Consider the following 15,685-nt stretch of genomic DNA (forward strand, 5'->3'; position numbering starts at 1 on the left):
AGTAAAAACAACATTACTACTAAAAAGCCATCAGAATCAGTGATTATTGACTTAGAATAGCAGTCTAGAAATCAGAAGCCCCAATTCCAAATTTAGAAAAAACATTTTATAGATTCACATCTTTATGGAGTAAAAAATTCTCACACGTGGTGCTGACCAGGGTGATGTAAAAGTCTTGTAAGAGTTCTCACCAGTGAACATTAAGAACATTTTCTTCCAATGAAACATTGATAAGGTATTATCTGAAAGGGCAGGTCTTGCCAACCAAAATCAGTTTATTGTGGACCAAGATACAAGACACAGATGCAATTCAGAAAGTGACTGAGAAACTTTAAGTCAGCTTCCGAAGGAAACTGCCTCCCTTAATTCTCAGCAAGCTTAAGGAAACTATCCCTGTCAGTTAAGCAGCCTGATTTCTCTTCTGTGTCTATAACATTTCTTAAAATAGAAGTCTGTGAAAGTACATCAGAAATACCAGCAACGTATTAGGCCACATAACAAATGTATTTATTCATAGTTTTGACCTATCTGCTCAACTGCACCTCATGGTAATATAATGTGCCTCTCTCTAGTTGATCAAAGGCAATGGAACTGGAAGAATATTATTGTATCCATCTTCATATCAATTAATTACTTCCAACTGTACACTATATATGCTATTAAGTGATTTTGTACAAAACTATTACAGAATTCAAGAATCAAGTTTTAGCCATACTTTTCAGGATGATTTTGCATAGAACTGAAAGAAACAATCATCCTCCTTCAAACCCTCTTAGTATTTACCAGCTTGAAGTACAAGATTAATAACCTCCAGGCTAACTTGATTTTCTGTATCAAAAGTACCTTTGTTACTAATTACAGTGGTACCTGCACTTTGCTATTTATATTCTCTGCACTATTTATACTACAGGAATAAACATTATCAGAACACAGGGGGAAAAAAGGGTAACAATACTACTATTATCTTACCAATATTAATTGCCAATAAAGTCTCATTCTGCTCAAGCACTAAGAAGCACAGTAACATAGATTTATCTCCCTCCTAATTGCACTGGATCATTAAATGCCAATGTCTTAACACTTCAAAAACTACTTCACAATATTTTTCAATTTGTAATCTAAGCTATTCCACTGACAAATAAAATGTGCTGCCTTGCAGTCTCTCTAACATAAAGGTGTTCAAATACTGTGATAACAGATAAAGTAAAAGACAAGCTATCTTCCCTAAAGATGGCCTCAATCTGAAAATTTTAACTAGAAATAACCTCAGCTGACATTTACAGTTTTCTGGTTTAGAAATGGGATGATATCTGCTGCTGCATGATACAAAACATTTGCAGATCTTATAGTATGCTTTAGCAACATAAGCCATTGTGTTCTCAAGGAGATTTTCACTGTAAAATATATTTAAAGCACTAGATTGTAGTAAGAACAATACAGCAAATCTGTATTGTCAGCACTTAATTTGTCATGTAATTCAAAGACTGAAAACATTTCTGCTTTTCAGAATGCTGATTAAAAAAAACCCAAAAAACAAACACCACAGGAAAAAAAACACTAAAAAAACCCCAAACCCCTCCAAATGTAGCTCATTAGTATTGATAATTCACTGTACTGTTCCCTCATTAGAAAGCAGTTTAAAAAAAAAATAGTATTAATTTACAGCAGGTTTTTTTTTAAATGCATATGAAATGATTTAATTGTTTTTGTTAGAAAAAAATCCTGAACATTGAGCAGTGTTTCTCAGTTTTTTATCTACATTGTCAGAGGAACGTTCGACATCCCACACTACCTGATCAGAATCCTAACAGATTGCCCTTCTTGTGATTTTACAACAAAAGGACTTCAACAGTTACCAAGCTTCTATGAGTTATTTCTAAGTAGCCTATATCAATAACCTCTGAGCCTATTTGTTGTGACACCGCTCATGTTATGACCATGAGATGTATGGTAGGACCGGTGGCTGTTTCCATAGAAACTACAATAGTTACTTCAGTTAAGGGAGCTGAATAAGGCAAAAATTTGGAAGTCTTACTTACAAGGCATGCATTATACTTCTAGCACTACTATCTATGAAGGTCAGATTGTGTTTTAGAAAGCCTCTAAGAAGTATGTATTGCAACAGTCTTGTGCCTACTCCACTTCATGTAATACGTAAAGCTCACAGGTAATCATAAATCTAGTGATGTTTATTCACAGTGATATTCCCCAAAGTTCCTTGAACATCACAGGAAAGACAAGAAAAAATCTGACACAAATATAAAATCCTTTTAAAACCTTAAACCATGTTCCAGTCTCCTGTCAGGTTGAATTCTTCCCATCTCTCTTACTCCCACTTCCTCCTATGTAAATATTAAACTCCATTTGCAAGGATGCATTATATGGCATCCAAACATATACCCTCCTTACTCACAATCTAGTAACAAGCAGATTACTTAATTTAGGATAATGCCTATACAACAAAATTAATTATCAGTGTTAACTAAGCTAACATGGATACCAGAGAAATACAGCTGTATTGGCACAGCTCTTCAACAGGGCTAGTTCACACCATTACGCTTTTAAGCAAGACACCCTTCTTTCATGACTACTTTGCATGCAGCATCCAAACAAGCGAGCAGAGAAATAGCACTGAGGCATTGTGGCACACAGACATAACCTTTAGGTCAATGGCCAGAATTTCACCCAGAAGAGGTTTATTACTGCAAAGGAAAGGAGTTGTCTTTCTTTAACCAGCTTCTCGACAACAGAGCAGGGAAAAAAAAAAAAAAAAAGATGCCAGAATGTAATATTCTTCTCCCCTGCTCTCAAAGCACTCAGCTTTCATATGAAAATGACATTATAAATAATAGTCTTCATAGACTAAGACCCATCTTTTTGCAGTTTTATTACACTGAGTATTACAGAAACTTTAATGGCATTGCAACTTTACCTATAACATATCCATAACACATACATATCATTGTTTAATGGGATTTTCATAACAGCAGTAAAAGTTACATTTCTTTGATCAGATTAGTACCTGTGCAGTAAAAATGCTGATCATCCACTCCATCTGTGCATCTTGTCCATCACAACATATATACCTAGAACACAATATATAATTAACAACAAAACCAACAAAAACTCCTGTTGCAGTTAAACATATTAAAGAACAGGCTTCTAAACAACTTCAAACCGTGCTCACATTCATTTATGAATGCTGTCTATAGTTATTAACACTCCCATAAGAAGACAGGGAAATACAAATACTTCAAATTATCACTTTACACTAGTCTGAAGACAAGGCACATGCGTCATTTAAAGCATGTGCATAGGTTTAAAATCCATCATTCTAAATTTATGAAAATTGTTTGCTTTATGGCCCCAGAAGGGACACAGACACCTAATCCCAAAAGACTACCAAAACATATGAATTAAGACTGTTTAGTTAATTAAGAAAAACATAGCAAAAAGTCAGCATGCAAGTAAAATAAGGACTCTTCATTTTCAAACATGTTTCTTTTGAAATTGAACATTTCAACAAATATTAAACACTGAAGTTAAACCAATCATGTGTTTCACGTTTACCTACCACTGGTGCTTTTCAGAAAATACTGCAAATCCCCAGCTGAAACAAATAAAATTTTCAAAAATTAGTTCCAGAAACTCAAGACAGGGACATATTGCTCAAACTGCAGAGATTCATTACCTTGATATAGTGCTTTTAAGTGTAAGTGTGTGTGTGTGTGTGTGTGTGTGGAGGAGGGTTAATTTACAAAGTTTAAGTGTGCACTGCAACTCTAGAATGAAATTGTGGGTTTGATGATTGATTTTACTCATTTTCTCACAGTTGATTTTCAGGTAATGAACATTCTGTTCTGGACAAAGGGTATAGCCAAACCCTGCAGATGATGGCTAATTACTTGCCTCATTTTGGCTGTGGCTGTACTTTTCTGAAAGCTGCTGGAAGTAGAACTGCTAATATGGTGCCCAGCAAAGAGTCCACTACAGTATGGAAGTCACAGAGGGAAAAAGAGGTATACTTGCACTATAAACAGAAGGAATCACATGAGTTTACAGAGATTTTAAAATTGCTGAAGAAAAAAAAAAAGTAGGAGTAGATGCGCAATGAAGCCTCCAAGGTGAAAGAAACACAGGCACTCCTGGAGATCCAGAAGAGACTTTGCACAGTCTGCTTTTGAAAGTAGACTGAAAATAAACCTCAAGCAAAGAACCCACCTGCAAAGACTCATTTACATAACCTTTGTATTCCTATTTTGTACTAATCTCCTACTCATTCTGCACTTAGCTCAAAAAAAAAAAACAAACAACCACCAACTTTTTCTCTAACACAACTAAGCTTTGAAATTTACAAACCTTTTGGGGGAGTTTTGATGTGCCAACTATAAAGGAAAAGTTCAAGCAGATCTGTTTAAAGGCTACAGTCATCTTAGAATCCCCTTGGTATAGGATCCTATGTACATTGTCTCAGTGTCTCAAAGCTTTGACTGAAGAAGTACTGGAAATATCTGAGAAAAACAGGTGTCATTTTTCACTGCTCTTTTCCAGAGACATAGGTACTGATGTTTGTGAAGGGCACTGTAGTCTTCAGCTAGAAAAACCATCAAAATAATAAGGATCCTGAAAAAGGAAAATCCTCTACTGAACAACAAGAACTGTCACTAAAGGCCATGACTGGTTTTCTCTTCTCTCTTTTTTTCTTGGTGCAAAGAAGGTATGTCCACCAATGACATGCAGGACACATACTACAAAACTAAGTGAGCTAGCAGCAAACATATTCACAAGAGATAATACACTTAAGATTAAAAAAAGCCAATCAATTTCCTAGCACAGAAGAGTGAACATGGAACACAAAAACAGAGATAGAAACAGAACAAATAGTATTATAGAGGGTAATTTAATTCAGGATACTTCAGTTGGCTTCTTGACTTTTCCTTGTTCCCCAGTGTTTTATGTTCTCCTTTCTTGACGATGCTACAAGTACCTTGCTACACAGTGTTTAACTTATTTTCTTTTATATTCTTACTTTGTTGGTGGCTTCATTTTCTTTTTCACGCCAAGATAAAGCTTCAGGGAATTGACAGGCAACACTTTTTCAGGTTTGCTAGCCTGCAAATAAAATAAGATTCTAATTATTGTATCAGGAATGTGCAAAAGAGAAAATGCCACATGACTGTCTTCACAGTTAGGCTTCTTTCATGGGCTGCACCCCTCTTTTCTAACAGATCGTTATGTTTTTTCTCTCTCTCTTTCCCATTAAAAAGGTGTGCCAATCACTATTACTGGAAACAGACTAATTAAGAACTTGAGGTCCATGTGAAGTCACAAAACCGTAACACAACTGGAATAATGAAGATGCGGTGGTACAATTCACAGAAGTGGAGTGCTGCAACATATGGACACAAGCTCTTTGAGAGACACAGTCAGGGAAAATAAGGAGTGGGGCTGCCCTCTGTTAAAGGAGCTCTTCTATGGGATGGGCAGTATCATGGAGAGTATTTGCTTCAGATTACCCAATCAGGATAAAAAAAAAAAGCAAATGAAGTCTTTAAACAACCCAAGGAAGTCTCTGGATAACAGATCCTGACTCTGATGGGGAAGGCAGGGCTTTTCTCTCCCTGTTATCTTCTGGAAGGGCAACAAAGCAATACAGCTGATTTCTGGAAGGTGTCAGGGATAACTTCTTGACACCAGTACTGGATGGGCCAACACAGGGTGATGCACAGCTGGATCTGCTATTCACAGACAAGGAAGAACTGGTCAGGAAGATGATAATCAATGGTAGTATTGGCCATAGTTACATGGAATAGTAGAGCTCAAGATCCTGAGGATAAAAAAGATGACAAGCTGGCAGAGGACAGATCATGGAGATTAGAAGAGCAACATTTGGCTTATTCAAGCAATTGATAGGTTGGTGTGCACAGGAGGAGGCAACTCTGATGGGTAAAGGAGCTCAGGAAAACTGTCAGGTCTTTAAGGACAGCATCCTCCAAGAACAATAATAGTTCATCCCAATACTCAGGAAAACAAGATTTATCAGGAGACAAGCCCAGGCAAATAGGTAGCTCATGATGGAGCTCCAATGCAGACAAACAGTATATAGGAGGTGGAAGCAGGGAGAGACTGTGAAGAAAGAAATTTAGAAACACTGCCCAGGACATGTAGATATGGTGTTAGGAAAGTCAAAACTCATTTGGAATTGAGACCTGCTATGGACATTAAGGGTAACATGTAGAGCTTCTACACCGGTATCTTAGTAGTAAAAGGCTGAACAAGGAAAATGTAGAACCAATCCTGAACAGAGAGGGTGAATTAGCAACAGCAGACACAGGTAAGGCTAAGGTAACTCAGTATCTTCTTTGCATCGGTCTTCACACCAGCCAGGTCTCCTAGGCCTCTATGCTTACAGACAGCGTTCAAGAAAGAGAATTACAACTGCACCAGAGGAGCACTGCATCAAGTCAGGGAAGGCTTGAGAGAATTTAAGTCATGCAAGTCCGTTGGATCAGATAGACTGCATGCAAGGGTTCTGAGTGTGCTGGCTGACATCCTTGAAAGGCTGCTCTGTGTCATCTTGGAAGTGTCAGAGATCAGGGGCAATGACTGGTAACTGAAAAAAGGAAAACATTGCATCCATCCTGAATAAAGGCTGAAAACAGAACTTGAAGAACTAGTTGCCTGCCAGCCTCATTTCAGTCGCTGGGGAAATCCTGGATTGAGTTTTCTTGGAGCATGTTTCTGAGCATGTGGAAGAGAAGGTGCTTCTGGAAGCACGGAGCATGACCAACGTGATTAATTTCTACAATAACATGACTAGATTTGTGGATGAGGGGGGAGTGATGCATGTCATTTACCTCAAGACTTCTCACACTGTCTCCCACAATATTCTTCTACCCAAGTTGGGATGTTACAGCCTGGATGGGTGGACATCTGTATCAATAAAAAGCTAGTTGCACAATCAGACTCAGAGGGTAATGGTTAATCAGACATACTCTAAATTGCTGACCTATGACAAGGGAAGTACTGCAGGGGTCTATCCTGGGACCTGTCCTTTTTGACATCTTCATCAATGGCCTGGAGGAGTCAACCATCCAGTTTGCACAACGACCCAGAGGATCAGCCAATATGCTTTGGGGCAGGGCTGACTGCCAGAGGGACCTATAGAGGACAAAGATATGGGCCAACAGGAATCTTATGAAACGCAACAATGATAAATACCAAGTCCTGCACCAGGGAAGGAAAAAAAACCCTGCAATGACACAGATGGGGAAGGAGCTCTGCTGAGAAGGGCCTGAGGATGCTGGTAGATGGCAAGCTGGGCACAAGCCAGCAGTGTGTCCTGGCAGCAAAGAAGGTCTCCCAGGCTGTGTTAGAAGCACAGCTGATAGGTTGAAGAGAATGATTTTCCCCCTCTCCTCAGCACTTCTGAGACTACATCTGCAGTCCTGCATCCAGTTTTGGGCCCCCCCCAATAGAAAAAAAGAGAATCAATATTCCGGAGTGAGTTCAGCAGAGGCCCACCGGACTGGCTGAGGGCTAGAGCACTTGTCCTGTGAGGAGAGGCTGACCTAACAGCAGCCCCCTCAGCATCTACAGGGAAGTTATCAGGAAGACCGAGTGAGGCTCTTCACATTGTAAGAATATGACTAGATATAAGGACAAACTTTTTCCTATGAGGACAGTCAGGTACTGCAACAGGCTGCCCAGAGAGATTGTGCAGTCTCTATCCTCTGGGGTTTTCAAGACTTGACTGCATCAAGCCCCGAGCCACCTGTTCTGACCTCAGTTGCTAGCCTTGCTGTGAACAGAAAGTTGGACTAGAGATCTCCTGAGGTTCCTTCCTTCCTTGCTCCTTCTTGGACAAACTACCTTTAGCCAACCTACAACAGACATATAGTCACACTAGGTATGAGAACTGAATGTGCCTGGAGGATGAAATGCTGAAAGTAAGCAAATATTCATTTACACTATTCTACTAAAGAACACAACTAACATCTAACACAACACACTAACATCCCTTTAGTACTTCTAGGTCAAGGGTTTTAGCTTTCTATTTAGAAAAAAAAAAACTTAATAGATCTTATAATCCCAGTACATAAAGCTACTCCATAGTGTTTACTGTCTTGGACTCTCAATTTCTCCTTCTACAGCTTTCAATCTCTAACACTCCAGTGTGGGGAAAAAGAGACAGAATCTGAGATGGCATAAACATTTAAGAAAACAAAAAAATACACAACAGTTTTATTGTTGGTGTTCTTGTGTAACTTCCTGCTCAAAGCAACAGTACTGTAAGTATGAAAAAGCACGCCTACAAAACATGCTACTTAGTTCAACAACAGTATACTTTTCACAAAAATGTACCTTAAGGTAGCTATTTGTCTGTGTGTGAGCCTACCTCTTAAAAACAGTACATTAAAGTGGTATGTTATTTCAGTCAATTAGCACAACATTGTAATTCAACATACAGTATCATGGAAACTTCTCACTTTTTGATAATTGCTCTTGAGCAAGAAAAACACTTAACTGAATGTATCTCCACCTGCATATACAAACTTAATTCGCTGTAAATAAGATTTTGTAAATTAATTAGTAAATGCAGTCTTATTAAATACAATTTCCCATATGCAATGTCAAGTTTTCCTATGATTCATTTCTAAATACGACTAAAATTAAACAAAGAGCGGTAGATGAACATCTCTCAAAAAAAACCAAAACAACCCAAACTAACTGATATACACTATTTTGTCAGAATGGTATTTCCATTTGCTTTTTTAAAAAACAAATGTAAAGCCATTTAGAAGTAACACTGTTCAAAACTCCATTGGAGTTGGGGAATTTAATGTTTTATAAATCAGAATGGTTTAAAAAAGCAGATTATAAAGTAGTATAACTATCCTATCATAAACTCTTTCCAAGACACTAATTAAGGCTTTATGGGCATATTAATTTATTCTCACATATGTGCCAATTTGAGTTTTAGCACTAAATTATGAGACGCTATTTTTGACATTCTGGGATCATTCTAATTAAGATTATATCCACAGTATCACAAGACGACACAATATTTCTTTTGCATTAGCTTACTTGACCTATGGATCTGTCTTCAAAAAAAAGTATTTTGTGAAGGTCAGCAAGTATACATCTATATTTGCTGCATAGGCAAAACCAGCAGTCAGCAAAAATAAGAGCACTTGAAACTTTAAGAGGTTTTTTTTTTCTTTTTTAAACCAGAAATTACCAAAACTAAAATGAAAACATAGTTCACGATGCATATTTAGTTTTATACTTTAATACAAGCTGTGTACACTCAAAACACTCTTTAAAGAAAAGTCCCATGAAATATTTAAAACTGAACCCACCATGCTATTAAGTATGCCTAAATTTGCTTCTGTGGAATTCTGAGGTATATCTAATTATCAATACTAGGTTTTGGAGGACTGAGAATACATCCCAAAACTGTTGTTAGGAAGCAGGGGAACATTTTGCTAGTGTATTGAGAGTTACTGTTTCCTATAATCTCTTTTATCATGACACCTGTAGGTATAAGAACCCTGTTGCTTGTACTTTCTAAAGGCTTTGTGTAAGATACCAAGAATAAACAGCATGCAGCTCACTTAAGTTCCATATTACTTCTACTACTGCTCTCTACAGTAGGTTTTCAAAAACCTTAAGTCACAGCACACGCATTCCTAAACATTGTTTGGTTTTGGGGGGTTCTTGGGGGTGGGGGGGTGGGGTTGGGTTTTTTTTGTTTTTTTAAGTTTTTAGTAATGCATAATTACAGTAGCTAAATAAGCAACTGACACAAACTCCTTTTACTAAAGCATCTGTGAAATAGTAAGATAAAAATCTTGTACTTCAACCCCAGACTCTAGAAGTTGCCATTTAATATCAGAAATGTTGATCTGTTCGCCTTCTCTTTTTTGTACCAAAAAGAAAGCTTAAGCGAGTGCTTAAGAGTTTGGTGCAGAATTTGTCTGTTGTACCTTCATATCCTTATAAAGAAGCAAGTTTCCTTCCCGTAACACAAAATAACGCTCTTGAAATTTGTTTCCGGACAGTAGTTTTGATGGTTCTTCTTTGTACTTCAGATTGCCTGCTTTCACGCTACCTTTCTCACTTTTCTCTATCAAGAAAATAAAAAAGCATTTTGTTAGAAGACTTTACAACACTGGAAGCTGCTAGTTTTTAAGTGCCCTCAGTATTACTGTTTATCAAAAGACTAAAATTACAATTCCACTGATTTGTTATTATGTTATATACATATAAAAAAATAAAACTAATTACATATAATATATATGTAATTATGTATTACATTTAAATAGATATTATATATTAATATATATTATCTATTAATAAGAAAGGTATTCTTAAATATTGATGCCATTATGATTTTAATTACTGGGGGGAAAAAAGTCTCCTCTGTTTCACTTCTAGGATAAGATGGAAAGAATCCACCAACACACTTTAATTAAAAGAATCTTTTCAGACTAGAATGTGCAGTTAAGTCCAAAAGTATGACATGAATACTTTCAATCTCTGTGCTTCAGAGATACAAAAATTTTCCATAAAGATCTGCTTTTGTCATGAGTCTGTCTACATTTTTCTGAGTCAAAATACACACTAACACATATATTTTGTAAACTTAATAAAAAACTCCAAATAATCCTCACACAAAAAATCCCAAATCAAACCCAAACCACAACTTTGCATTCAGCTTCATAAAGCATTTAAATTAGTACTGAAAAAGCTTTTTTTTTAAAGAAATACCAGAACCATTGAAGGTTTTCAGTGATAGAGACTTGATTTTTTCAGTACATTCCCAGCAATTTAAAATTATAAATAAAATAATATAAAAAAGTATTACTAGTACGTGTAAACTACTGTACCACCACTTCTAGATGTTTTTGGTTTTCCTATTCTGCCCAATATATTGGGGGGTGGGGGTGGGGGGTGTTAACCAGTTTATCAGTTTTTCCCAGCAACGCTACTTTCAAATAGCAAAAACTTCTGACCACTAATTACAGCAATTACCATGCTGATATGACTCATGCATGTAAACTCAAACCAAAACAGCACTTGAACAAAGTAAGCAACAACAGAAGAAAAAAAAAAAATTCCTACTTGCATCTTATCAAGACTTTATGAAAGAGCACAGACTTCAGCAGAATTCTGAAATATTCATTTCTCCTTGAGGTAACTAGTGCTGGAAGCAGACGGCCAGAGTGAAGAGAGAGCAGCTAGGCAGGAGATGAACTCTTCTCCATTCCAGTCAACACCATTTCACCTTGAAGAGGGAGCCATACTAACAGGGCTAATAATTCCTTTAATTGAAAACACTACAAGCCTACTACTTATGCCATATTTTGGCTTTCACCATCTATTTTCTTTTGCTAAATGTAGGTATTTCCAGTAAGTCACTCACTTAGGAAACACTGAATAAACTTGTTTAGGAGTCCCAGAATAATATCACTGGTTTTATAATATATTAATTTCAAGATAGTTAATAAAACTGTGGTGTAAAAGGAGTACGTGGTGTATGGAGAATAGCACCCTTACCCAACTACTCAACTGGCTTTTTCCATAAAAATTCCACTTAGGATTTGAGCATCTGATATCAGAACTCATTATTAAGAAGCAGCACATAATATAATCTCAAAAAAATAAGAATAAAATGTTTTGAATAAATCAACAATAAAAAGTAACATAAAATAAATTTTCATTTGGTCAGGAAGGACAGGAATACACAAAAGACCAACTTTCATTGTTTGCATAATTTTTTCTATTTATGAAGAGCAGTATTACACAGCCACAGCTAACTACACAAATAGTCATGCTTTGGAAGCGACACTTGCTGTAATATGTACTAATCAAAATTACATATTTCTTCAATCTTCATACATTCTGTTAAATGAGCAGTCAATATCTTCAAGTACTGCATCACATGCACAAAGCAAGTATGAGAGGCGATGAGGGAGAACTAAGAATTTGCATGAAATGTCACTACTGACGATAAAATGCAGGGTCTAACAGAAATACATTGCATGGTAGTTTGCAACTACCTGTATTTCAGTATTATGTTTTTGCTCTTCTTTTAAAGAACCTGTAAACAGTTATTCCACGTGTGACTATTTAGGAAGATCCCCAACATTTTAATAGTAAAAAATGTATTAATGCATTAGATGCACGGTTGTGCATGCACAAAAAGTACGGGAGTGATATCCAGTCTCAAACACCCAATTGTGCAAATAAATTTTAAAGTGCATACAAAAAAACCAGTTCGGTTGTATTTCAAAACTCAGAGTCCGAGTCTACCATCATTTGTGTAGTGTAGAGAGACTTTGGGACTAACTTGAAAAGTTGTATCTCAATCCCATCTTTCATACTGGCTCAAAACCAGCTGTTTAAAGAATCAGAATTAAATTATTCCTCCTACTAACCCTAATTATTTGTAAAAAGAAGATAATTAACAATTGTGAATCTAATTCCCTCTTACTTTATATCTTAGTACAAGTTGAAGTTATGAAAAACATTTAAAAACATAATGGAAATTAAAAAGATAATAAAATTCTTTGATTTCATTGAATAAAACCAACAATGTTCTAATCAGCATGCTTGCCATGAAAGGAAAATCTCAAAAGAAAATTTCCCAGTATTTTCATTAGAGTTTAAGATGGAATCTAAAGCCAGAATCAATACATTTCAACAATTAAAATCAGAATTTACTTGGATTGACTCAATTATAAGTGCAAATATACACACACAGTTAAAAAAGGCGCTAAAATATTCCCTCTTTGCCAGTAAGAATATTTATTTCATGTTCAGAATAGAATATCAATCTTTATTTACACAGTCATAAGCTTTTTTTTTTTAAACCATACCAAATGAGAGTAGCAGGATACTTCCACTTCTGTACCAAACTGGAAGATTTTCCATTTCTGCACACACCTCTTGACATGACAAAAACTCATTCTAAACTTCACAGCATTCCCACCACAGCAAATCTATCAAACACTTGATATTTACAAGGATCTTAGAAAAGCCTGAAGGAGAAAGAATAATAATCCTCTAAATTGATGATATTCAACATTCTTTAGAATCCAGTGTTTCATAAAGTAAATCTAAAATGATCAGGATGTGTCCTAATCAGAATGATTTTTCAGATATGAACTTTACAAAACATGCAAAACTTTCTAGAACTTTGCAAGTACTAGGAACTAGATGCACGCAAGTCATTCAGGATTGATCCACCTATGGTTTAGAAGTTTGCGTTTCAAAGAATATCTCTGAATAATAGGCCCTGTTCTCAGAAATCAATACTTCCCACTCAAATTATACAATGCTTACTGGTAAAATTTCAAGGACCTATATATACACACTTTATAGTGAATCTATTCCCCCATATTTTTCTAATAAATAAAACTTTAATGTGGGAAATTTTCAGGTAAGGAGAAGAAAAAGGGTCTTGAAATAGCTGTACTGAGTATCTCCTGAATAGCTGTACTGAGTATCTCTTATACCAAAATATAATGCACACCTTGCCCTTCTGAACAGCACTTGAAAGAGTGCTCCTGCAACAAGCATGAAAAGCTATAGAATAAATTGTCAAGAGAGTAAATAAAGATCTGGAGGAAAGTTGAAAACTCACCATGAATTTACTGAAACATATCAATACAAACAAACTAACACTTTTTTCTCCTTGAAAAGAAAGTTGATTTCTAGACAAGAGAAAATACACATCTAGACCTCAACACAATGTTTGATATTGCACAACATGAGAAATTAGTTTAGAATGGACAAAATGAGTATAATAATTATGAAAAGGGAGAATGTACCATGTATAAGGCACATGGGAAAAGTTGCACTGACAGGGAAGACAATGGTAGGTTGCCAAGATGAAATGAGGCTAATAGAGTTGTTCCTTTAGGCTCACTATTGAACCAACATTATTTCAAATGTCATTAAAGTCTCTGGAAGAAAAAGGAGAAAAGTGCCAATGACACAAAGCTCTGAGGTAACATTAATAGAAAAAAGGTAAGGAATATCATAATTTAGTCTGTGAGATTCTAACATAAATCAGAGAATCACGGAAAATTCATGGAATTCAATTATAATACGATCACAGCCCTATTAATTTTACTGCGAAGGAGGAGGCCATCCATCCACCCAGTTGTCTATTTGTATGGGCAGAATCCACTGTTAAAAAACATACTTCAAATAGTAATGGTTGGACATCTGGCCTTGGCTCTACTACTCAGTGAGGAGGAATTATCCACATAAAGAGCATAAAAGACTGAAAAGATTAAGGACTCCCCTTTTTCCTTCAAGCCAGCAGTTTTTTCTTGTGTACTTTTAGATGGAGAGCCCCAGCATAACCAGAACTGCCTCCTCCTCTAGACACTGGGAGCATCCCTTCCCCAATGACCTCATCCTACATCTTTTCTCACTCTAACACTGTCTAGTGATGCAAGTACAATGTTTATCTAAAAGAAAAAAAAAAAGGTATCTTTTTGTCCTGAAATAGCTGTTTATTTGTTTTAATAGTGCGTACAGATGCAAGATTAGAAATACAAACATAAACACAGATTCCTGCAACTACAAGATGTGGATGAATGGTGCACACTTTCTGTGCATCTTTGCCTACACTTAATATATACGCTGTTTTGCTGAATCTGATGAACTTGCTCCTCAGTATTGCTAATGTAAATTTATAAGCTAAAAATGGACTAAAAAATTCTAATACTGTGTTTATTTTAAACTTTATTTTATTACAATAAGATCCAGTTAGAAAAAGTAATGTTTTAGAAATTAAAGTATGTTCACCATGTAAAAGTTCCTTAAAATGGCAATTCCACTCTCAAGAAAAGATTTTGTAATACATGAGATTACTATGCCATGTAGAACTTGTAGAGGTCAACACTATAAGTCTGCAACGTGGCAGAGATTTTTCCCTTCAAACCAATAAGAAAATCAATATAATTTATTGAATAAAGTTTTAATTATTTTAACACACACACACACAAAAGCCAGGAAATGTAAACATTCAATCAAAAGCCAGTGTGTCTACACTAAGGTCAAACTGAATAGAACTGATGCAAACAATTATTGTGGTGGGTTGGGAGAAAAAATGGATGTAGAAATTAGGAGAGAAGGCAGGCAGGCAAATGGCAGTTCTCCCCTTTAAATAGTACATTTTGTAAATTGACACTAGCATAATCCTTACATGTTCTCAGAGCAGTGGTTCACATAGTCCTTAAGATCTATTCCCTTTTCTGATTATACCTCAACACATACCAAGTGAGGTGATGGGAGTTCATATATCAAGCTTTTAATGAAGTAGGCCATTTCTCTATTCACTCTCTGCTATGACATGTTTAGAGATAGTGAAACTCAAACAAAAGTCATAAATAGCACACTTGTTAAGGTTGGTTTACATTTGTGTCATATGCTTTTACAGGAATAAAAGATGATGAGAGAAGGCTATTACTTTCAGAAGAATAAGCATAATAGCATAACTTCTTGAAATCAAGACAGAAGAGATATATAGATGGAGAGATAAATACCTCTGTGTATGGGGAAAAGAGGAAAAGATTACATATTTGAGTAGGTCATTAGATAACATCAGATGGGCATTAAACCAGGCATCATGCGTCACCATCACATGCTTTACAGTGACAGCATA

At 36.0% G+C, this 15,685-nt stretch overlaps 1 protein-coding gene across 1 annotated transcript in view; it reads right to left on the bottom strand.

Annotated features, from left to right (window-relative positions):
- The window catches only part of ARAP2 (ArfGAP with RhoGAP domain, ankyrin repeat and PH domain 2), a 133,340-nt gene that overhangs the window by 10,478 nt on the left and 107,177 nt on the right, over positions 1-15,685 (bottom strand). The window contains exons 29-32 of the mRNA XM_075024281.1: positions 9,990-10,129; positions 5,030-5,112; positions 3,575-3,610; positions 3,023-3,086 (exon numbers count right to left, since the gene is read on the bottom strand). Of these exons, the coding sequence (XP_074880382.1) occupies positions 3,023-3,086; positions 3,575-3,610; positions 5,030-5,112; positions 9,990-10,129 (323 nt within the window). The remainder of the gene's footprint in view (positions 1-3,022; positions 3,087-3,574; positions 3,611-5,029; positions 5,113-9,989; positions 10,130-15,685) is intronic.

The sequence above is a fragment of the Buteo buteo genome, chromosome 1 (assembly GCF_964188355.1).
Source record: "Buteo buteo chromosome 1, bButBut1.hap1.1, whole genome shotgun sequence".
Lineage (NCBI taxonomy): Eukaryota > Metazoa > Chordata > Aves > Accipitriformes > Accipitridae > Buteo > Buteo buteo.